The 23,526-nt window shown below is 32.1% G+C and overlaps 4 protein-coding genes across 14 annotated transcripts; 2 read left to right on the top strand and 2 right to left on the bottom strand.

Annotated features, from left to right (window-relative positions):
* Window positions 1–3,903: 3,903 nt before the first annotated feature.
* Window positions 3,904–6,868, bottom strand: LOC106665704 (dolichyldiphosphatase 1-like). The gene is made up of 6 exons (XM_014392336.1): window positions 6,465–6,868; window positions 4,808–4,908; window positions 4,557–4,735; window positions 4,390–4,488; window positions 4,197–4,325; window positions 3,904–4,107 (listed from the first exon to the last, which is right to left on the bottom strand). Exons 1-6 carry the CDS (start codon window positions 6,559–6,561, stop codon window positions 3,978–3,980), a joined length of 735 nt encoding a protein of 244 aa, XP_014247822.1. The 5' UTR covers window positions 6,562–6,868; the 3' UTR covers window positions 3,904–3,977.
* Window positions 6,663–11,372, top strand: LOC106665703 (queuine tRNA-ribosyltransferase catalytic subunit). Of its 10 annotated transcripts, none has more exons than XM_024226982.1 (13): window positions 6,722–6,805; window positions 7,815–8,036; window positions 8,105–8,182; window positions 8,288–8,731; window positions 9,308–9,397; window positions 9,460–9,613; window positions 9,673–9,805; window positions 9,934–10,010; window positions 10,074–10,158; window positions 10,213–10,381; window positions 10,453–10,647; window positions 10,726–11,122; window positions 11,284–11,372. In XM_024226982.1, exons 5-12 carry the CDS (start codon window positions 9,347–9,349, stop codon window positions 10,879–10,881), a joined length of 1,020 nt encoding a protein of 339 aa, XP_024082750.1. In that variant the 5' UTR covers window positions 6,722–6,805; window positions 7,815–8,036; window positions 8,105–8,182; window positions 8,288–8,731; window positions 9,308–9,346; the 3' UTR covers window positions 10,882–11,122; window positions 11,284–11,372. The 10 variants fall into 10 exon arrangements, with proteins under 10 accessions (XP_024082747.1, XP_014247817.1, XP_024082750.1 ...); XM_024226983.1 differs by having other exon boundaries at window positions 7,815–8,182; window positions 8,288–8,362; window positions 8,436–8,731; XM_014392332.2 differs by having other exon boundaries at window positions 8,105–8,731.
* A 1,114-nt stretch (window positions 11,373–12,486) lies between these two features.
* On the bottom strand, window positions 12,487–15,414 carry LOC106665769 (coiled-coil domain-containing protein 25). Its single transcript, XM_014392470.2, has 6 exons — window positions 15,129–15,414; window positions 14,987–15,034; window positions 14,819–14,910; window positions 13,445–13,624; window positions 13,177–13,379; window positions 12,487–13,117 (listed from the first exon to the last, which is right to left on the bottom strand). The coding sequence occupies exons 1-6, from the start codon at window positions 15,151–15,153 to the stop codon at window positions 13,042–13,044; spliced, it is 624 nt and encodes a 207-aa protein (XP_014247956.1). The 5' UTR covers window positions 15,154–15,414; the 3' UTR covers window positions 12,487–13,041.
* A 2,333-nt stretch (window positions 15,415–17,747) lies between these two features.
* LOC106665751 (sodium/potassium-transporting ATPase subunit beta-2-like) lies at window positions 17,748–22,893 on the top strand. 2 transcript variants are annotated; one of them, XM_014392441.2, is made up of 8 exons: window positions 17,748–19,107; window positions 20,600–20,921; window positions 20,988–21,128; window positions 21,189–21,308; window positions 21,362–21,543; window positions 21,623–21,733; window positions 22,326–22,494; window positions 22,568–22,893. In XM_014392441.2, the coding sequence occupies exons 2-8, from the start codon at window positions 20,789–20,791 to the stop codon at window positions 22,669–22,671; spliced, it is 960 nt and encodes a 319-aa protein (XP_014247927.1). In that variant the 5' UTR covers window positions 17,748–19,107; window positions 20,600–20,788; the 3' UTR covers window positions 22,672–22,893. The 2 variants fall into 2 exon arrangements, with proteins under 2 accessions (XP_014247927.1, XP_014247928.1); XM_014392442.2 differs by lacking the exon at window positions 17,748–19,107 and having other exon boundaries at window positions 20,006–20,921; window positions 20,978–21,128.
* The last annotated feature ends 633 nt before the right edge of the window (window positions 22,894–23,526 follow it).

Raw genomic sequence — 23,526 nt, 5'->3', positions numbered from 1 at the left:
ATTGAACTATTGATAGCAACACTACAAATTGTAATTGTAATATGTTTTAAAAAATGGAAAAGAATAGTTTAAAAAAACATTCAGTATTTTTAAAATTACTTAACATTCGCCTTTTCAAACGGCTATCAAATTTTATTATTTATTCTAAGTATAAACTTGCAATTGTGAAAATTGAGTTGCTAAGTGGCCACATCATTATAAAACAAATATAAAATATATGTATTTTATATTATTATTTGCTTTTACTTTGCTTCACAATTGAAAATAATCTCTAACAAGAAGCACATAACTACAATATTTACCTTTTAATATAGTAAATGGTGATATTTCAGTGAATATTATACATAATCCAACACTTTAACAGAGCAGAACCACAACACAATGTATTTCTAAATCATTTCAATACTAGTGTATTAAATCTTCACAATAAATAATTATTTAATTTTGGAAAACCACTGAAGTGTTCTGCGATGTTGAAATGCAAATCTCCTTTCTTAAAAAAATATATTAACACATACTCAAGCCGCCTTTGGGTATTTTATTGTATTTGCCTAACTATTGAATATTGACAATATGCAATTTTATAATTCTAAGAAATCTAAATCTTTTGCAATGGCACTTTTATATGGAAGTTTTGTTTTTTAAACTTATTAATAGTATGTATAAATATTTTTTTTGTAGAAGTGATGTGGCGCATGCCCCTAAGGTAATCACATTTTTAGGATGCCTGAAGTAGAATTGGAAAGGCATAGTGAACACTGCCGGCTCGAATATACATCATGGGTGGGAAGGAAGGAAAAAAGGTGATATGTTCATGATGCCTTATTGTCATATTATCCTATTGTTAAATTGGAGACAAATTTATTTTCTTATAACTCCTAATTTTCTTAATCATTTCCTACATTATTGTTTTAATTTTAAACCCAAATTTAGACACGTATTAAGCACAACAAAGCTTTTTATACATCTATTAGGTTTTGTGGTCCGATTGACCAAATAAATTCTTTTTATACACTCAACTTATAAAGTAAATATAATTTTAAAAAGATTAAATTTTTTATTGTACACTCAATTAAAGTTTTATCGGAAAATGAGAATTTTTATTTATTTGCTGCATTCATACACCAAATATTTTTAATTTTCTTATATAATATTAAATAGTAAGTTCAGCACTTTGTTTTTCATTAAGTAAATCTACCTGGTTTCCTATAAATATATTTTAAATCCAACCTATTGATTAGATTGAGATAAAGCAAACTTACCAACTATATACGATACAGACATAAATATCTAAGAACTGATTATCCATGCATTAAAAATATAATAATAATACTTTTTAAAAAATAAAAAAGTAAAATAATCCTGTCATAAGGTAGAGCGGCTGAATGTCTAACTATCCATTGAGTGTCTTGGACAAGTGGGTCAACATTTTACAATACGCTACATATTTTTCACAATTAAAAATCCATGGGCTATGTCGGGATTTGAACCCAGGACTACTAGTATGGCATTGCGAGTCAGACGTTCGAACCATCACTGAGGTTTCTAAAAAACGCTCTTCAACAAACTAGAAATGAAACAATCACAAAAATTGCAACCCCTTTTCATTCTTCGAACTATTTAAATTGTTCTTCTTGGAAGATAGATTTTTCAAATCTCACTTGTTTTGTGGATAAACATTCTTCTCTTCAGTTTATCTTTATTGGTGACCTTAACGTTAGACTGGTAATTCAAATCTCTCCCAATGATCTGCTACTTGATAATCCTAATTTTACTCAGTTTAAAAATTCCAATGACCAAGTTTTGAATAGTAGAGGCCATAAATTTCTCAAATTCTGTGTTAGCTGGGGATGGCTGACTTGCTGGCATCTATAAATGTAATCTGCTTCAACTCTCTAACATCCAATCCTTTCCAGATGACCCCTAAGCATGGTTAAATATATTAATTAACACTGTATATCTTCATCCCCATCTCTTATGCCTAGCTCTTCTTTTATTTGTACAGTCAAAAGAAAGCCATGGTTTGATGGAGTACGCTTTCAAGTCAGAAAGAGTTATTTTAAATTGCTTAATTCATACCGTATTACTAACTCCTTAATAGTTAAAAATGATTATTTAGGCTGTACCAGTTCTTACAAATCCTTATGTACATCCAAAAAGAAAGAAATTTTCTTTCTCCTCCTTGGTCTCAATTTTCTTCTGTCGAAAATTCTAAAGAGCTTTGGTCCTTGGTAAATAAGTTTAGAACTATAAAAGAAAATTGTTTGTAGCAATATAATATCGATGACATCTTGGGCGTCTCATTTCAAAATAAATGTGGTTACCAGGGATTCCTTTTGTGTGTTGTACACTGAACTTTTCTCACATCTATTTCACTTCACACCCCTTTTTCCCTTGATGATTTGAACTTTGTTTTTTTATGAATCTTTTATGAACGCTCCGGAATTGTTTTGTGAAAAATTATTATCTCTCTTCAACTTCATCTATCTGAATGAGGATTTGGGAGAATCCATTATTTCTTTATAAAGAAACTGTTTGCCCTACCTTCTGCCACACATTACATGTAACATCTCAATACTGAGGTGGATATTCTTTTTCTTCACACTCTTAAGCTACACTTCACATACTGCCTTAGAATGTGAAGCTTATCTCATTTTCATATTCCTAGGTTATTTACTATATAAATTATAAATGAAAATACATTTGGGTTTAAAAGTTGGAAAGGTCTCTTAGAAATATAATTCTCCATTTGATAAATCACTTCTAAATACGCCTTTCTGTTATGATAAATTGTCTACTTTATTGGCAAGAGTAAGTTCAGCTAGTCTATATTTCTCGTCTTCCACCCATTTTTCTCTTTACCCTCATCATCCCCCTGACATTAATATGTGAAGCCTTTCTAACATTGTCTTTGTCCAAATTAAGATGGATTTTTAAATTGCAAGAAGAGCTTCTTTCTTTAAATCATACATCATGGATAGAGCAGTTGGATAAACAATGTGTCGTGTGCGGTTCTGGGGATGTATAGGACTGTTTCGTTTCTTGGGTGAGTATCCTAAGTACTCTGACTTGCACCTTTCCTTTTTTGGTAAGCTGCAGCTTTCTGCTTCTAATCAATTAGAGTTCCTCAACTCTACAATAAAATATCGCATCCTCATTGGTTATGCACGACTTACCCGTCTATTTGTACCCGAGTATCTAGTTTCAGTTATATATTTGAACCCTTCTTTTAAAGTTCTTGTACTTTTTCTAACTCATCAACTTTTTTTCTTATATAATCTACTCACCCCTAGCAGACTGTTTATTACCATGATAGTAGAACATGCATTTTATTTTATTTTTATTGTAAACATAAACTACACCTAACAATATACTTTATATTTCAAATTACTATTAATAAAAAGGTTTTCCACAATAAAAAATAAAATAAAAAAAATTGCAAAAGCAAAAAAATATATATGTATTAACAAAAAAAAAGATGAGTAAAAAATAGAAAGGAAAAATAAAACAAAACAAAATAATAATTATTAAATTAAAAAAATATATTATTTTCATGCTTTAAAAATATTGGAAGGAGGCGATTCTCGAAAGTGAGAATGAACAATACTCTCACACAACATACATTATGCAAAAATTAGAAAATAATCCAATGTGGATACAAATAATAAGATATATACACACATAATATATACACAAATTCACATCTACTTAAGGGGATAATTACAATTTAAATATATAATATACATTTCCTTTATTAAAAGGGAAGAATTTGGTCACTTTTTAAAAGTCAAAACAAAAACCTCGCTTGTGACTTTTTTGTTGCAAAAAAGAAATATTAATTATTCACAGTATTTAAATAAATCAATTCCCTTTGAAAAATTTAGAACTCAATGGGAGTTGAAGGTGGGAACATAACGATGCTACCTTTTGTGGGGCCAATACGACCTGATGAGAGTATTGACATCGGCCATTAGATGTCATTGGGATTTCATTGATACTAATTTCCGACCTCTGGCCCTCGCCTCCTGTCTAGTATTAGTGTATTCAAACCAAAGAACATTTGGAATAAGCGTCGTGTCCCTCAACAACAACAGTTCCGATATCCTCCTTTAAAAAATAAAATAAATAAATAACTATTTTCATGTAATAATTATATAAAGTGGGAGATTTTTTGTTTAAAGAAAAAAATTGCTTACCAGGATACAACAACTGGAAAGTAGGGGGTGAAGACAAGGTATGTCAATGCGAACCATATTGTCCCGAATAATATTCCCAAAAGTGCCCCACAGAAAACTTGTTTCCAAGTGTGGTATTGGAGGTAGATTCTTTAAAAATAGACAGTATGAAAATAAATTGTTGAAACAGTAACTTCATAATTATAAACTTTACCTGCTCACAGAAACAATGATTGCTAAAAACACACAGCCAAGAACAATAACAGCTTTCCACACACTTTCTAACGTAGTGTTATTATTCATATGATGTAACCTTAAAATGCAAATTATTAATTAACTGATGAATGAACAATGAGACAAAATGTGATTATTTAAAAGTACCTTATAAAAACAAAATAGATTACATATGTAGTAAAGAACCATGAAAACTGTGCATGGGAAGAAGGCATGCCATAGTCATTGTGTTGCATATTTCTAAAAATTGGTCTAGGATCACAGATTATCGTCTTTAATATTTGGTTGAGCAGTTCGTTTAAAATTGTCCCGATGAAGAAAACAATCTGGAATGTCAAATGTAAGATCAAGAAAATGTGGTTCAATTAATCTAATTACAAGTTTTAGATGATTATTACCGTGTGTAGATCTCTTCTAAATAGAATTAAGGCTACGAAACCTGCTCCTATTCCCAATGGTGATAAACTTGAAAATGCTAAAATTTTACCCAGAAGATCATCTGTAAAAGCATAAAAATAAACTATTAATTGATCCTCAAAATAATAAAAGATATTCCTGATATTTTATAACAAATAAATACTTTTTTATCTGTATAATTTTTAAACTTGATAGAACAACATATTTCAAAAACAACATATACATAATTTGGCTATGATTTTGAAAAAATTTTATAAACTAAGTGTTTTACAATAATATGGAGGAATTACAAAAAATTTTGTTAAAAGCCCATATAGTGTATTTATGTTATTAGCACTAATTTAAATTCTACTTTAAAATTAAATCAACCATTATCCAGTAAAAATTGCAATAATGTTCTTACTCAGACAATAACTGCTAATTAAAAATAACTGTCAAGTTGTTACAGTGCAAAACGCAGATTATTTATTAATAAACTTTATTTTCCTGCGAGAAATTGCTGGTCATAGTTTCAAGGTTCACTTAAGTGGTTAATGATAGAATAAATTGATACGATTGCCAAAACTGCCATGATTGCTACTTATGTACATACACAATGTAATAAATTATTGTTTTATGTATGAAAATATATTTGTATTAGCACTATACAAAACTAGAACCTACAAAAATAGGATACAATGAACTGATTGGCAGGTTTATTTAAAAGGCCAATTATGATAATACTTTTGCGATAATATTAAATCTCTACTTTCGGTGGTTACAATCATTTTTCCTACCTATCCCCACTGTTACAGTTCAAACCAGTAAGCATAGTTAGATGAAAATAATTGGAAAAGACCAAACTACAGGTTCATCACATTGTAGACCCCAAGAAGAAATCTCACAAAAATAAAACTTAAAATGAAGACAATGTAATAACTTGGAAACTTTTTCTTGACAACCAAGACCTTAGATAAAGTAGTATAATTAATTTGCAGTCATTGTTCGGACTGATTGTTCTGATTTTACCACTGTATGACAGGTCCAGAATTAACTATTGTTTTTTTACTGTACATTCATAGTAATGTCAGCCTCTCATTTTTGACTTTTGGAACTATCTGACCCCAAGGATGTTATCCTGCAGTCATCGCGTCAAATTTAGAACGCTAAATGCACATAATCAAATTATTTCTGTGTTAAGCTATGAACTTGATACTATTGGAACAGATTTCTCAGATTCTATCAACTGTATGACCGGTCCAGAATTATGTATTGGTGTACTATTTACGCCTCTCGTTTTGGACTTTTTGAACTGTCTGACCACAAGGATGTTATTCTGCAGTCATCGGGTCGAATTAGAAAGAACGTATATGTATTAACGAGGGACGACTCCGTAATAAATACAACTAGTACGAGCGTTAGGCAGGTCTAAAGGATTACGACAAACCGCCCACGAACGGACGGCGAAAAGTTAAAAAATTAAAAACGTTTTCGATGACGTAGAAATTTCCTTTAAACTATAAATAAACAATCAAAAGGTAATAAGGGAAATGAAAAGTTAACCTATCGAGGACGTAAGAAAGGAGACTTGATGCCGTCTCGCCATCATTCGCGTATAGACGAGGATAAAAAACGAGTCAATAATTCAAAAGCGTGTACCTTTTGGATATTCGACGAGGGTCAGCTTGAGCGGTGTCCACTCTACTCCGTTGAAATCCTCGACTTTCGGTTTAATAAGTTGGTCTTGTGAGGCCATTTTTAAAACTCGGCCGCTTATTCAAAAAGTCAGAAAACCGCCGACTCGCCTTCTCACTCTTTCTCGCACTCTCTCACTCTGTCTTCTCTCGTGTCAACCTTTCATAGTCTGCGACATGGCTAAAACAAAGCCCCTCGACTTCAAAATCTTAAAAGTATGCGGTCGGAGCAAGGCGAGGACCGGGATTATGCGTCTGCCACATCACGACGTCGAAACTCCCGTTTTCATGCCAGTCGGCACGAAGGTAAACGGCCACGTAACGAACGCGATTTCAAAATTATTTTTGATTGGTAGGAGTCGGCTTTTTTTACATTTCACTCGGTACTCGACACGTGGCACCTGACACAAGTCAATTCCACGTATTGACTATTGACTGTTGTCATTGTTATAATTACCTCCTAAATCAAAACAAATCTCTGATTTTATGGCACTTCCTTATATATTTATTTACAACTTCAACAGATTAACATCCATTACAGAAGTAGTCAACATTTTACCATTATTGTCAAAAACAACAATGAAACCCGGCTTAATGAGCACTTGAAATCAAATTAGTGACACCTTCAATGTACACATTTCCACAAAAAAAGGCGTTCTCTTTAAAAGTGGTGGTAATTGTTGATAGTTGATAGTGGTAATTGTGTTGACCAAAAAAAAAAATAATAAAAAAATTGATACTATTTTTATAAACTTGCCTCTTAAGTGATATTAGCACTGATATTTTTTATAAACTTCAAAAATGAATCATTATTACCCATTTTGTAGTATTTGTTTTCCATAGCATTTTTATTTTATTTTTATTATAAATAGTATTAAAATTTAATAGAATTTATTATTAAACCCATTATAGTTAGTGATCCGAATGACCAAATTACTTCTTTCAATTAATTAATCTTTTTATGTAAGGTCTTGGTTGAAATGAAAAAGTTAGTGTCACAAGCGGGATTCGACCATCGGCTCAATATGCTGCTGTTCTAACCGCTTGAGCTATCGTGACTTCGATCCACTAGCTCGTGAAAGTAACTTTTTTATTTCAACCAAGACCAAGATTGTTTTGTACTGAAAAAAAATTAATTAAGGGATTTCAAAGAATAACAAAATAAAAGGCTTTAATTCCATAATTTTGTTTATTGGGCCCAATATTTTTTTAAAATGATTAATACTGTGTGTAATGTTTTTTAGCTCAAACCTCTGTGTACCTGTTAGGCAGTGTTAATAAGGTCATTAATTTTATAAGGAATTTCACTCCATAGTTGCTGCAGATCAACTGGATGCGGATGGTGGTCAAAAAACCTTCTCTGCAATGCATCCCATGTGCGCTCAATGGGATTGAAGCCTGGAGACAATGGGAAAAGGGGCAGTTGGGAAATTACCAAGTTTTCTAAACATTGATGAACAACTCCGCCTATATGAAGTCTGGCATTGTCATCCATAAATCGGAAATCCCTTCCAATGAGATCCCTGGTTTGAGCGAGGTATTCCACGATAATTTCTTTGACATAACGGATTATGGTGAGGTTGCTTTCAGCAATATGAATTCCAGATCAGCATACTGTAAATCCCAGCACCATTACCCTACTTCCTCCAAACTGCACTGAAATGAGCACAAACATGGGGCATTGTATGCATCATCTGTTCTCGGTGACTCTTCACCATCTGCTATCACTATACAGACATAAATGCGACTCATCAGTAAACATGGTTCCAATTGTGTGTTCTCTTCTAGGCGCTCGCTCCACCAAATTCTCCAGAGTTGCTGGTGGCAGCCTTTGCCGCAGGTCATCTCCAAGGGGCATACAATGTGAGGCCAACTTCCCACAAACGATTGTTTGTGTTGATAAAGTCCTCGCCAAAATATCTTTTACTTCATTTAGGTTCTGGTGTGCACTATGGAAAGGGTTCCGTCTTGCAGCAATGAAATATTTCTTTCCCCCCTTAGTGTCATAAAGCGCTGAGATCCACTACCAGGCCTCCTATTGGCACTTACAGTCTCAAGGATTATTTGGCTAAAGCCCGGGAGACCATGCTCTGAGAAATGCCAACTGCCTCTGTGATATCCACTTGCCAGAGACTCAATGACTCATTCTCACAATAATATTGCAAACTTCTGGTTCAAGATGATGTCTTTCCATGGTTAAAGAGAATAAAACTGGATTAAAATGGAGAAAAGGTGTTCTTAAGTATAACGTTATTAAAAATTAGGATTAACATTTGTTTGATTTTGGTATGTATTTTCTATTCTGTTTTATCCAACTAACAAGAATATATCGGTAAATTTAATTAAAATTAATACAATACGAATAAATTACAAATATCCTTATTCATTTTTGAACAGTGTTTGGTTTTAGTGTGAAAATAAAAATACCTCTTTAAAAAAATCATTTTGTATTTACATAAAACATTATAAAGCAAACTTAAATATCTTTAATAATAGGATGTCAAAAAATGACCAATTTCATTTTCTTTGATATTGTAATCACCTATAATAATTGTTGTTTAAATACAATTAAATTTGATATCACTTCCATCCAAGATGAACCATCCCTCAATGGAATCGTCATACAAGACTTAACAGACAACTCAAGAAGACTAGGACAACTATGAACACTTCTAGGAAGTGTATAGTGAAGTGTATCTGCCTATCCTCTCTCATTCTTCTTTTCAATATAATATTTTCTGATTTTTGGAAGCTAAACAAAATTTGTCTTAATAGTTTTGTGTAAAAAAATGCTTTATTTTTTTATAGGGCACATTGAAAGGGCTCCTACCAGATCAGTTAGAAAATATGGACTGTCAGATTATGTTAGGAAACACTTATCATTTAGGAACAAAACCAGTAAGCATTTATATCATAATTTTATTTAAAAAATAGTTTCTTCATAATCTTAATTATCTAAGGGGCCAGAAATTATAAAGAAAGCAGGAGGTCTACATAAATTTATCGGTTGGGGTAGGGCTTTGCTCACAGATTCAGGAGGTTTTCAAATGGTGTCTCTCTTGGATTTGGCCGAAATTAATGAAGAAGGTGTTAATTTCAAATCACCGTATGATGGTACAGCAATTAATTAATTGCATTGTGATGAATATGGTTAATTATCACATTCATTTTAGGCTCTTCTTGCCTTCTGACGCCTGAACATTCCATACAAATACAAAATGCAATCGGAGCTGATATTATGATGCAATTAGATGATGTTGTGAGCGTACTAGTAACAGGTCCCAGAGTAGAAGAAGCAATGAATAGGTATGATTGGCTATTTTTTTTGTTTTTTATATTGCTACATATTTTATTTTTGAAATTATTGTAGCATACTAAACAATGAAGTTCAGCAATCTGTTCAGACTAAAGTTGAGTTTGACTTATTTTACTAGGACGACACGATGGTTGGACAGATGTCTTAAATCTCACCAAAGACCTCAAGACCAGAATATATTTCCAATTGTTCAAGGTAAACAAAGTTAATTATTTTTGAAATCGAAGAAAAACACCTTTATTTTTTATTTATTTGTAGGCGGTCTTGATTTGGATTTGAGGTATGAGAGTATAAAACAGTTAACACAAAGAGATGTAAACGGATTTGCTGTCGGTGGTATAAGGTAGGCTTTTATCCATCGAATTGTTATGAAAGTATGACATGTATTAATTTCCAGCGGGGGAGAAGAAAAAGACGACTTTTGGAAGGTTGTCCATTTCTGTTCGAAACATCTCCCACAAGAAAAGCCGAGATATTGTATGGGCGTTGGATTTGCAGTTGATTTAGTAGTTTGTGTTGCACTAGGAATGGACATGTTTGACTGTGTTTATCCAACAAGAACAGCTGTTTGTCTTTTCCATATTATATAATAGTATTTTATTATTTGTATTATTTATTAATTTTTTAAATTTCGCAGCGGTTTGGTTGTGGACTCGTTGAAACAGGACAAATAAATCTAAAGAATAGAAAATATTCCAAAGATTTTCGTCCGATCCAAGAAGACTGTGAATGCACAACATGTAAAACTTACTCTAGAGCATACATTCACTCAATTGTTAATGTCGAAACAGTTTCGTGTCACCTTCTATCCGTACACAATGTTTATTATCAGGTAAAACATCAGAAAATATCTTTATATAAAATTACAATTAATAAGCATGTACCCATATAAACTGTGATTCTATTACAGATCAAATTGATGAAAACAATTAGAGAAAAGCTTAAAGAAGGCAAATTTCCTGAATTTGTACAAGAGTTCATGTCACGAATGTTTCAGGATAGGGAAGTACCAAAATGGGTGATTGATGCTTTGGAAAGTGTTAATATCATTTTAAAAACAGAATAAAATTTACGTATTCTCAATATTACGCCATTGTAAAGTGTAAAAACCCTTAAAAAGATTACATCATCAATGGTTATTTTTATCTTTCCAAAACCCCACACAGTGCACTTCTTTCAGTAAACTGCTTACACTACATATGCTTGCCTTGAACCTTGCTCTTTTTGCAAATACAGTGATTGCTGCTTAGTCCATTGCAGTCGGGCAACGATAAAATTCAACATAAGCAAAACTTGAGAAATTGAAGGTTTGTAAACTATTTTTTAACATATGTTATTTTGTCACGGGGATCAAGTTACGTAGTAGTACTATAATTAAATCAGTTTCAAGGCACAGCTGGAACAGAAGGCTGTTTGTCATATTGTGCCAACGTTTCTTTCTTATGAGTTACCAACCTTTCTTTTACAGCAGGTCATCACAACACGGAAAACTGCTCGCTCTTCTACAGCCGGGAAAATAAAGTGTGTAGTAGAGTTTTGAAACTTCGGAACCGGAAAGATGAACACAAACTATCTGATAATAGAAAACTATGAAAAGTAAACTGAATTGTGTTTGGAAATGAATGGAAGGGGGCTGGGAATATACAAAAATAAGACGGTGTGCACGGTTTTGTGGAAGCAACACAACCAGGCTGAACTACTGGCCATCTTGAAAGCCTGGGCCTGGTCAGAAGATAACCGAAACTGCATTAGCTAAAGAAGCAGCAAATAGTTCATAAAAACAATCTTCCACCAAGTACCTTTTAGTTACTACAGGCTAAGACAAGAAGAGTATAACTTGAAACTGGGAAAACGTTTGGGCGGCAGCAACTATAAAGGAAAATACATCAAAATGTTCTTTCAGACGGTAGCTGATCGTATGAAATGTGAGTTCAAGCTAAATTACAAAGCACTCAAGTACTGACAGGCCATGGGAAAACCAAGCTTACCTCTCATTATAGACACTCCTTGATGTCGATGTAAAAAACTAGCTGAACAAACATGGGATCACATCCTTAAAAACTGTCCGTTATTCAAGAAACAGAGATCTCCATTTGAGCCACATGTCATAACTCCAGGGGATAACTGGCCAGCATGGGACCATCTCATGGCTTAACTTAATGTGACACAAGAACCAATAATTGTATTTATCTGTATGTACACTAAATAATGTTTTGTATTCAGCATGAAGTAATTTACTGAAGTATGTAAATAAATGTGTGGTGATTAGTGACCGTTAATCGATAATTATTCAGAAATCGTGAGATGCAGTCTGGTGTGAGAGAGCCCTCTCAACACGACACACAAGTATGGCACAATTACACAGAAGTCAAACACTTTGAACCCTGAGATGATCTCAATAAAGATCGAAACGTTGACACGATAAAGAAAATGTTTTTCTGAAACCTACATCACACCAGACAACATCTCACGATTTCTGAATAATTATGTAAATAAAGGGAAAACTGCTTATTTCTATTTTTCTCGCACTGGATTAACTTAAAGGCAACAATGAATTATCTGGTAAAAAAAAAAAACGAAAAGCCAATTCGGTTCTGCCCTGCAACTGAATTATCTGCCGAAAAGGACTAGCCGGCGATGAATTAAGTGGCAACCACTGTATCTATTGAGCTTTTTTTTTTCTTCTTCTTCAAACCACCTTCGCAAGCCAGTCAAATTTTTGAGTGAATCTTCTCTAGAAATTTGTGGACCAGATGTGTGGTTTCAACAGTTGGAAATTTTCTTATCCAATAATGAAATATCACAATTTCAAACATCTAAATCTTTTTCATTAAAGAAATATCAAGCCAATACTGAGCATAATGATGTGGCAATATATTAACAAAGTTGTTCAATATAGTGAAGGGCATTAATTAATTATTTGGAAGGCACAATGGAAATGTAATAAATAAACTTAATCTTTCCTTACTCGCCCCTTTCAAAGTCTGGATAAAAATATATTTATAAACATCTTTTAAAAATATCAGAATTTTGAAGAACTATGGGGCATCACAAATAGAAATAAATAGAATAGTAAAAAAAGATTATACTTATATATATACATGTTATTTTTGGTGAATTCCATAACAGGATGTCATAGTTTAAGAGCGAAAATTGACAATAAACAACAAACTCAAATAGCTGACTGCTTAATGTTTTGCCTTGTTTTCACTCCTGGCTTCAACAGCTACATAAACTCATCCGAATCATTTCCATCCTTGTTAGATGTCATATTTTCTGGTTTCATTAGTCTCGTGTAACTCCTGGCAATTGTTAGAACATAAGTAGCATCAGAGATCAGGATCATATTGCAAATATATACCATAATTCAGCCTCTTCTTGCTTTCTCCTTTCTTCTTCTTTCTGTTTCTCTCTCAGTTCTCTTTGTATTCTTTTGTTGTCCTCCCTTTCTTTCGAGTCTCTTGCCTCTCTTTCTGCTCTGAAATTAGGGTGTTCCTCTCGCTTGGTTTTGTTAAGGCGTTTAACAACTTCATTTAAACGTTTGGCTACACGAATTTTTCTAACCTTTAACATAAAATTATTTAATAATTTTCCTATAGAGAAATAATGGCAATGAAATAGACACTGACTTCTTTTTCCTTGTGGTAAGCAACCTGGCCTGGCTCCATGGCTGGTGTTTTTTTGAGGTTTGACCACATTGTGTAAATAACATCAACATCGTTCATTTTATTCCCTGTGATGCTATTGGCCTTAACAAGCTGTGCAGCATCATCCAATACTGCCGATGGAATATCATCAATAGTTTGACCCTACAACATAAGTCAATATACTAACGCAGAGTTTTTTATTTAAACAATTTTTTTATTTATACAAAACAACTACACAATAATATATAATTAGATTAAAAGAAGATATCTTATAATCTTTTTAATTGAAAAAAAAAAAAAAATGGTTATTCAGTCTGGAAATTATTGACTAACCGTCTAATAAAAATATTAATATTTCTTGGATTGACACTTTGTTGTGAGTTGTGTTCACGAGGAAGGTCCTAGGATCACATTTGAGTTTAAAATAAACCACGAGGAGGAAAATGTTTTCACTGACTAGCCTGACCATTTCAACTAAATGGAAATACAAAACATTAATTACAATACATTTTATCCTACATAGTAGTATTGTAAGACTGAGTTCAATTTTACTTTTTACAAGAGTCCACCCCGAGAAATAAGAAGTATTTTGGGATGAATGAGCGATATCTACAGAATAAAAGTGAGGAATATTGACTACTCTGGCAGAGTGAATGTGACCAGACTTCGATATTTGTACTGGATTGTGATGGGATACCAATGTCATAGGAATATCGAGTACTACTGAACTGTGTGTTCGATTCCAAAATGATGTGCTGTGGCTTTGGAAGAACCGTGCAATTTTTAATTTTTTTCCAGGGCGGTATACCACTCTGGATTGGTTTGGAAGATGGGGTTCTTGTGCCCTGGTGGGTAACACCAACTCTCCATCTCAACCTACAACCTTTAAAATTTTCCCTCTTAGCTAGCTAGATAACAACTACTTACTTTTGAATTATGTACTTCATTAATCCTCTCACATCATACATTCACACTTCTAAATACTATTTAGTAAATAGTTACACAGTAACAGAACACACAACTGTTGCAATAGATGTTATTTGTCTAAAAATTAGAAAATTGAATCCACAAATTGCTGCCTTGGTCAATAACAATTTTTATATGTAACTATATGATTATTCACTCCCTATATAGAGCCAAATCCTACATAATGAAAAAAGCACCTTACCTTGTCTCCATGTTATTAATAGACATGCTATCTTTACATTTCGCCAGACATTTTTCTACACGCTTCAGAAAGAGAAAAAAAATCATCCCTGAAGTGCATTCGGTTGTAGATACCAAACCACTTACAACCACCAATGCTTAGAGTTTTTTACAACATATTTTTTTCATATTGCAACAAAAATTACATACCTCTCGAAGCCTTAGGTAAACATGAGCCGATGACACTTTATCCACATGAAACCAAACATCTTCTGGCCAGCCCCATTTAAGTAGTTCTTCATCTGTGGTGAAAATAATTAAAACCATTCACGTTTAAGATAAATTTGAAATGATAAAAATGGATAAAGCTGTACTTACTTTCGTATTTGTCAAATCCCATAAATAAGGTGACAGGTGGTGAAACGACTGTAGAAAAACATGTTGACCATCAAGACATTTCTTAATTTAATATTAAGGTTTTTATTTAAAATCCATTTTCCTTGGATTGAAAAAGAATTACCTGTACTCTGAAAATAATATACCATATTTTTTGTTAGTGTTATCAACGATTTATGTTTTTAAAAGTAATAAATTTCGACGTTGGCCTCCAGCCTGCCGTTCAATCAGGGTAACAGTCTCAGAATAATGAAACGTGAGGTTTTGACATTGTTTCTAAATTCATTGATTTTTCTCTTATTGATTCAATTTTGAACTAAAAAATTTTTAAAAAGTTGCTTAGAACAATTTTGAATAAAAATAACAAAAATAGCTAAATAAAGGTTTTCACTAAAAATGAACAAATAAAAATATATTTCACTCACTTTTTAATTTTGTCGAGTGTGCTTATTTACATTTGGAATTTAAACTTTTTCGATTTTTATTGTAGTATTTCATCTCAGAAGACTATTGTGTGTCCATGTTTTTACTACAATTCATGTTTATATTTATTTAGACGTTTTCTTAAGTAGGGAGAGAATTGTTCTAAATCAACTTTCTGCCATGTGAACAACAAATATTTTGCTTTATTTTTTTATTAATTATTATTTTATAATAATTGTTTTATTATAATTACTGGCATTTAACCCTTTACATGGTTGAGATAAAAAAGTCATTGTCACTCATGCATATCTCCCTGGGCGGCTGTGCGGGTGCGGCTGCAGCACTCCGTCTGTCTCTTGGGAAAATAGGTATATAGCTAATGCCGAAAGGTTAGGCAAAAAAAACAACTTTTACATGTATAACACAACAAACACAATACAAAACAAATGCTAACCACAGTCCTGACCACTGTGGTCCAGCCCTCTAAGGCATTTTAAATGCAAAAAATGTATTAAAAAACATGATTTATAGAAAGTAGCTGTGTCAGTTGGCTAAGTTGCTATAGAAGCTCTCACTTATCATCATGCTTATCAAGCATCGTTGATCAGTGGCCCTTGGAGGATCTGATTCATAGGGTCATCCTCACCCGATTAGGTATAGGTCATGTGAGATTGACACACGGACACTTACTTTTGCGCCAAAGCTGATGTATGTGTTCAGCATGTGAGAGAGGTTGCTCAATGACTCTCACTGTGTCAATCCTTGGGTCTCTATAGAGAGCATATAGGAACGCCACCTTGTATAAGAATTGTGCTTCAGCACAGCAGTGCGTCCATTGTTCCGATTTTTAGTTAAAACAGGGCTTTTTATTGCATATGGTACTTATAGTTATGTGTGAGAGAGAATGTACTAATTGGTATGTATGAATATTGAGTACTCCATCAACCGTCATTAAGTTAGTTACTTAAAAAGTATAAAGGGAGTTCTTATAGAGAACTCCACCCTGAGTGAATGGTATATGTAAATAAGAAATAATGTGTGAATGGGTTTGGATTTAGGAACTGATTGCACTGGGTGCTGAAATGACTAGCTGTTTAAAACCCCTGGAGGCCAAATCCAGTGGCTGAACGGATAAGACCGAGGTCTGACTCTGGACTGCCAACACAGGGCGAGTGATTCTCGAGGTCTGCCAATGATTCATTGTTGCTGGTGGATTGCAAGAAGTGATAGGTTCAACAAAATAATTGCTATCATAACATTAAAAAAAGAAATGTATACATATTTACAAGAAGCTTTACAAACTAAAATATGTGTATATAAACAAAATAAATTAATATGAAGAAATTAATAAAAATACTACATAACAAAAAATATAATATTAATAGTAGAAAATAGTACATAACATGACAGAGTAAATAAAATGGGAACAAGTTGATAGGTGAAACATGGTCACTTATTAAACATAGATAAAGAGAACCAAAAACCTTTTTTTTTTTCTTTTTTTTTAACTCTTAGAAGCATTTTACCTTTATCTATTCTAAAATAACTTTATTTAACATTACCACAATCCATATTATGTTATGGGATTACGGTGTGGAGAAGAACTAGTAAGCATATATTAGAGGCCCTAAAAGGCATTAAAAATGTCTAATAAAAAGAATTTTAACTAAACCAAGAAGATACAACACTAAGTTATTATACTAGGAATTTAAAGTTTCAAATTTAAAACAATTATTTTTAAAATGTTTGTCTTCATGTATTTAAATATAAATTATTTCACCAATCCTCAAACTTATATCACACAAAGTTAAACTGAATGATTTACAGAAAATAAGTACAACTTAATGCTTCAATTTTTTTTTATAACAGGGTACTTAAATATACTTATGAAAATAAAATTAATATCAGTAATTTCAGAACTTTAGTCAGCTACAAAAATTTATACATTAATTATTAAGTTTCTCAAAGTTTGTTTTGCATCTTAATATTTTTAATCTCGCTTTGCAATTCAGCACTATTCCTAAACTAATAATGTTTGAGTTTAATGTTCTGATTCTCTGATGTCATGATAGCTATGTCCTTCATTTAAAGTGAATTGCGTGCATCTCTCAATTTCGTGGATTTCAGCTTGAAAGGTACTGTGGACTTTCACATTGGCTCCATTTGGTTTCGGGACTAAAACTCCTGACCCTACCTTTTAATCTTTCTTTTTTTGAACGTACAACTACCCTTTGAGTGTCACAGACTGGTGGTCAAACCACTTTACGATATTTCTTTCATACTATTCTCAATTAAAAATCCATGGGCCAGGATTCAAACCCAGGTCTGCTAGCATGGCAAATACGAGTCAGACGCCCTACCCACTCGGGCACTGTGGCATATGTTATATCAATTTTCTATTAAAAGGCTTGTATGCTTGAATTTTGTATTTCTACTCTAAAAAGCTGCTACTGCTGTACACCACGGTGGTGAATCAGTGCTCACCTATTGATGATGTGCTTCATTTTGGTTGTCCAAACTATTGTACAAAAAATACCCAGTCAATTATAGACATTTGAACATGTACCATGGACTACTAGTATGTCAAATGTCCCTTCTATTATAGGTAGATTATAATAGATCACAAACACAAAGACTAATCAAGAATTAAAATCCTGATAAGAAATTATGTAATATTTACCTATGGACAGACTAGATAGGCAAGCTAGATCTTGAGTTCACACAAACCATACCATACTTCTTAAAAAGAGTAGCAATTAAAGAAAACTCTTACTGTCAATTAAAGCATACAATCAGGTATATTGCCAGATATGCACGGAAGAAAGTACATGTGTAAAAAATCAAATATGTATTCAGAACCCATAGACATATACACCAATAGCATTAAATTGAAAGGAACGTGAGTGAGATGGGCTCATGGGAAGGACAAGCAAAAACTGGAATTTAACATTCACCATAATTATTGACCAAACTTTGAAGGAAATTTGATAATAAATGAAAACAAATTCAATACGTTGGTTCTAGTGCTATATTATAAAACTTGGAATACAAACCATCTGTTGTTTAAGTTCATGTCCTTAAAAACAGGAAATTATTTTAATTTGTAAATCTATTATGACGGAACATTTTAATTGGATAAATCTCATCTTACATTAGAATTATGTCTTATAAGGCCATTTATAATGTTTCAGGGGTACACAATTTTGAAAAAGTGAAGAGTTTATTTTGACTCTATCTATTCAGACATAGCATCCTGTTTGAAAACTGGGATTGGACACAATTGCTTTGCGGATGCCCATTCAAGGTCTCAAGGGTTTCCTCAATGTTGATTACATGTCCAGCCTATAAACTGTTTAGCAGAGGCGTCTAAATTATGACAATAACAGTTTGCCTCTATTACTAAGACTTCCTTTTCTTGATAGCCATTGTCTTTTACACTACATTTGTTCAACTATTCACGTGTCAAATATTCATGAGACAATTTAAATGAGAATTGGACAATTATATTGTAAGACAAAGAGCGCATGCTTGAAAAAAATGAATTGAGTTCATCGTTCCATTTCGATTTTATCTTATAATAGCAATAATTAATTAACAAAAAATAAGAGATTGATTTCATATCAATTATTTGTGCCAGTAATTACATCAAACAGATAATGGTAATGGTGGCTGGATAATCGGTACGTATGGCATACTAACATTTAAATTAAAAATGATATTTACAACAACTAAACTAAAATCACATCCAATTTAATTAATTAATGATTACAAAAGTAAAAAAAAGTGTATAAAAATTTGAATTCATGATGCAATTCTTTTTTAAAACCAAGCAATATTCTTTCATTTCACCCCTAACAATGTTTTATTTAGTTTAAACTAATAAATTCCAAAAGCTTAAAGACAAAATGTCATTGTGATTTTTTTATTACATCAATTATAAGGTTATAAAAGTGAAACATTTAATATTTTTATATTACATTCTTTCATACTTTTTATTGTACAACCTTAAGCTGGTAAAAACTTAAGGTGATCTAAATTTTTGGTTACTTAACAAGTATTTATTATTTACAAAACTTGTGAAATTTTCACTAAACTCGCCAATTTATATTATTTATAAGCATGTATTTATTATTATATAAAGTAAATGTATAACTCAATATAATTTTATATTAAACTCAGAGATAAGGCCAATTTGCAATAAAATAAAGCACTCAGTTCCTCCTTCACGCTTTCAAAGAATTTCTCCTTTTCTTCAGGGCTTTAAAACTATTGTTAATAATTTACAAAGTTGACAAATTTGAACATTTGCTTACAGAAATTCATGATTTCATGGGCAAGATGAACCACCCGTCCATTCTATTGTTGAAGAAAAAAGAACTTTAATCTAGTATATTATTAATGTTAGTTTCAATGTTCTGAAGGGTGTCTATTCCTTGGAAGCTGAACATAGGAACTTAGTGTTTTCTTTTCTTTTGAATTGGACATATCCCAAATTTTTATCCCTAAATATGACTCCTTCTGATCCTCTTTAACTTAATTATTAATTGTAGGTCGATCTCAACATACGTAATTTGTTATATAAAATTACAATGGTGATATTAAATAAGATATATCATTATATAAAAGTGATGTGACAAACCAGTATAAATGACAATAAATAGTACAAATTTCTTCATAGAAGTTTCATTAGTGCAGTAAATACAAGAAAATGAATTAATGTAAAATGCAAACTAGATATGTAAGCCACAATTTAATGTACTTCTATACTTTTAAATAATTTATATATTTAATACACGAGTACAAACAAAGTAAATGTTTGTGACACATTATTTAGCATTATTGAGATAAGTACAACGTTTATAAAAAGTTGAATAAATAAATCATTGCTTTTTATTTTTTAATGATTTTTGAACATACAACCAAATGTACATGTCCGAAATTCAATTTTCAAGAAGGATAAGCATATAATATCGCAACTTTGAAGCTAGAACGTTCATAAAGTTAATTATTTTATTCTAAAAAGAAAGTTTGACAAATTCAAGCAATTACCTTTTCTATGGAATTGGCACAAATGATTAGGGTCAAGCTCAATGTTTGTGAGGAGTATAGTGTGTGTCATGTTGAATGGCAATAAGGGCTCAATGGGCTAACTGCTAATATCCTGTGTCACAGCTCAAACCTCTGCAATACTCTGCCAGTCTCATCAAGCTTTGGTCACAGGAGGAACTACTTTTGACCACTGCTAAACCGCCGTAAGGTGGTTTTCCTGACCATTTCGAATTTGTCTCCGCTGATTTTAATTAGTCTATAACACTCAAGTTTTAGTGCGTTATCATTCATACAGAATCTATAGACAAAATTATGGCTGAAAAGAAGAAAGAAGAAAGTGGTTTTTATATTCCACCCCCTCAAATCGATGCCTGGGTTTCTTTTAAATTATTTCTTTACAATCCTGAGACAAACCAGATATTTGGAAGGACTGGACCAAGTTGGGGTAAGAAATGAGATTTATATTTTTAACTGTGGAAAACATGCAAAATTAATTCTTAGGCGGTTTCAGCCAAAATTGGAACATATTATTTAACATTTTATCTTGTTCTTGCGTCTCTTTTTGGTATTATGTTATGGATATTTTACCACACTCTAGATCCAAGAGTGCCAAGATGGCAATTAACTGAATCTTTAATTGGCCAAGATCCAGGTCAGTAATTTTTTTGCAGCTTGACACTATAAAACCAATCAAAAACCAAAACTTTGACAGGTCTTGGATTCCGTCCAATGCCAAATGATAGTGACACAAAAAGTACTTTAATTTGGTATCAAGGAAAAAGCCGACAGTCCTATGAACTCTGGACAAAAAGCTTAGAAGAATATCTTGAAGGTGCTCAGTGTTAAAGTCTTCACGGTAATTTTTAAATTAATTTATTTTCACAGTTTATAGAAAACCAGGGTTGACACCTGGAAGAGGTCAGAATATATACAATTGCGATTACGATCGACCTCCTGGGAAAGGACAAGTTTGCGATGTTGATGTCAAGAATTGGTTCCCCTGCACAGCAGAAAACAGTTTCAATTACCATCAGTCAAGTCCTTGTGTCTTCATTAAACTAAACAAGGTAAAAACTATTCAAATTTAAATATCTACCTGACCTTCAATTTTGATGACCATTTTCCTACCATTGTTTCTATTTTCAGATTTATGGCTGGCAGCCTGATTATTATAATGAAACTGAGGATTTCCCTGATAATATGCCTGAAGAATTAAAAAATCATATTGTTCATCTAAAGTATAATAATCCTGAATTGGTAAATGAATTATAATAATAAATATACAATTATAATACATTGCTTTATGTTTACAAAAAAAAGTTTGTGTAAGATAAAATGATGTAAACCTTTATTAATTTTGATAAAATTAAGATACTTAGCTTTAAAACATATGTCAATATTTAAAATCAAATATTTAGACTACAATGTTAATTTATAATTAATAGGTTTCATTTTGTAAAGCCCACCAAAAATGAATTTAATATTTTGGCTAACCCAAGCTATGACATAAAGTTTGTAAATGCGAATAATTTAACAAATTATTTATTTCTTACAAAGAAAATATACATATGTAACATCTTAACATGCTTGAATGTCCATTTTTCATAGAAAAGTAATTGTGACTAAATCAGCACATCCCATTTAACTCCAATCAACAAACACTATAATTTGCTAACTAACTGTAAATTAACATGACAGAAATGAAACAAAAAATCCGTAATTACACAAAACGTTCAGTTTAAATAAGAGAAGCCATTTATGTGACTTCTTTATTTATTAAAACAGCAATATTTATCTATTAGTAACTGTTGACATTTTTTTGTTTTAACTTAACGTCTTGAAATTTTAGGTTAAGACTGTATGGGTAAGTTGTGAAGGTGAATCCCCGATTGATAGAGAAAATATGGGAGAAGTGAATTATATTCCTAGGCAAGGGTTTCCTGGATACTTTTATCCGTACATGAATACAGAAGGGTATCTCAGCCCATTGATGGCAGTTCATTTTAAAAGGCCCAAAAGTAATTTGCTACATACAATTCAAGTAAATTCAATAATTTCTATATAATTTATTTATTATGTTCTTTTTTTCAGCTGGAGTTATAATAAACATTGAGTGTAGAGCATGGGCCAAAAATCTGATTCATGACAGAAAAGAGAGAATAGGAATTGTACATTTTGAACTTCTGATAGATTAGAAATTGTACATAATAATAATAGTTCCAAAACATCATTCTTATTCAAATTCAATTTGTACTATAATGTCTTAATGCTGCCATATTGGTTTTTGTACTAAACAAACAAACAAAAGATCTAGCAAAAGTACTTTTATGGTTCTGATATTCAGAACACAATCATAAAAATGGAACCATGTAAAAATAAAAATTAAAAAAAAAACTGTTAGACTTAATACAGTTAAACTTTTATTTATTGATATTTCCTTTGGCATCCTCACAAAGTTATCTAATTATTAATAAATAACTTTTACTAACAGTGTTAACATTGTTAGTTAATTTTCTTATTTTACTAATAAACCCATAAATTAATTTAGCCATATGTGAATCCTGGCCTGGATCCGTCTTTACTAGCCTAGAGGGTTTGTTGAATTACTCAAACATGTTTTGACATTGTACCATCTTCAGTGAGAATAGTTTGAATAACTTCGATTACGCGTCGTGTAATCTATTTGATTCTCGGCGACAAATGAAATGGCCATGGAGAGCTTTAGTGAAGGTATACTTCATTTTAAACTTATTAAATTCACTAGTTTCGTGGTCTGCTTGACCAATTAATATCTTTCAATTAATTAAGGCTTTTAGTTGAGATAAAAAAGGTTGAAAGATATTAATTGGACAAGCGGACCACGAAAACTAGTGAATTTAATAAGATAAAATGAAGTATATGTTCACTAAAGCTCTCCGTGGCCATTTCATTTGTCGCTGAGAATCAAATAGATTACAGATGTCCGAGTGGATCGAAGTCACGATAGCTCAAGTGGTAGAGTTGCAATGTATCTAGCCAGGGTTCAAATCCCACTTGTGACACTGACTTTT

The sequence above is a fragment of the Cimex lectularius genome, unplaced genomic scaffold (genome assembly GCF_000648675.2).
Source record: "Cimex lectularius strain Harlan isolate CLEC.00 unplaced genomic scaffold, Clec_2.1 scaffold104, whole genome shotgun sequence".
Taxonomy (NCBI): Eukaryota; Metazoa; Arthropoda; class Insecta; order Hemiptera; family Cimicidae; genus Cimex; species Cimex lectularius.
The sequence above is the reverse complement of the archived record's forward strand: the minus strand, read 5'-3'. Positions and strand labels throughout refer to the sequence as shown.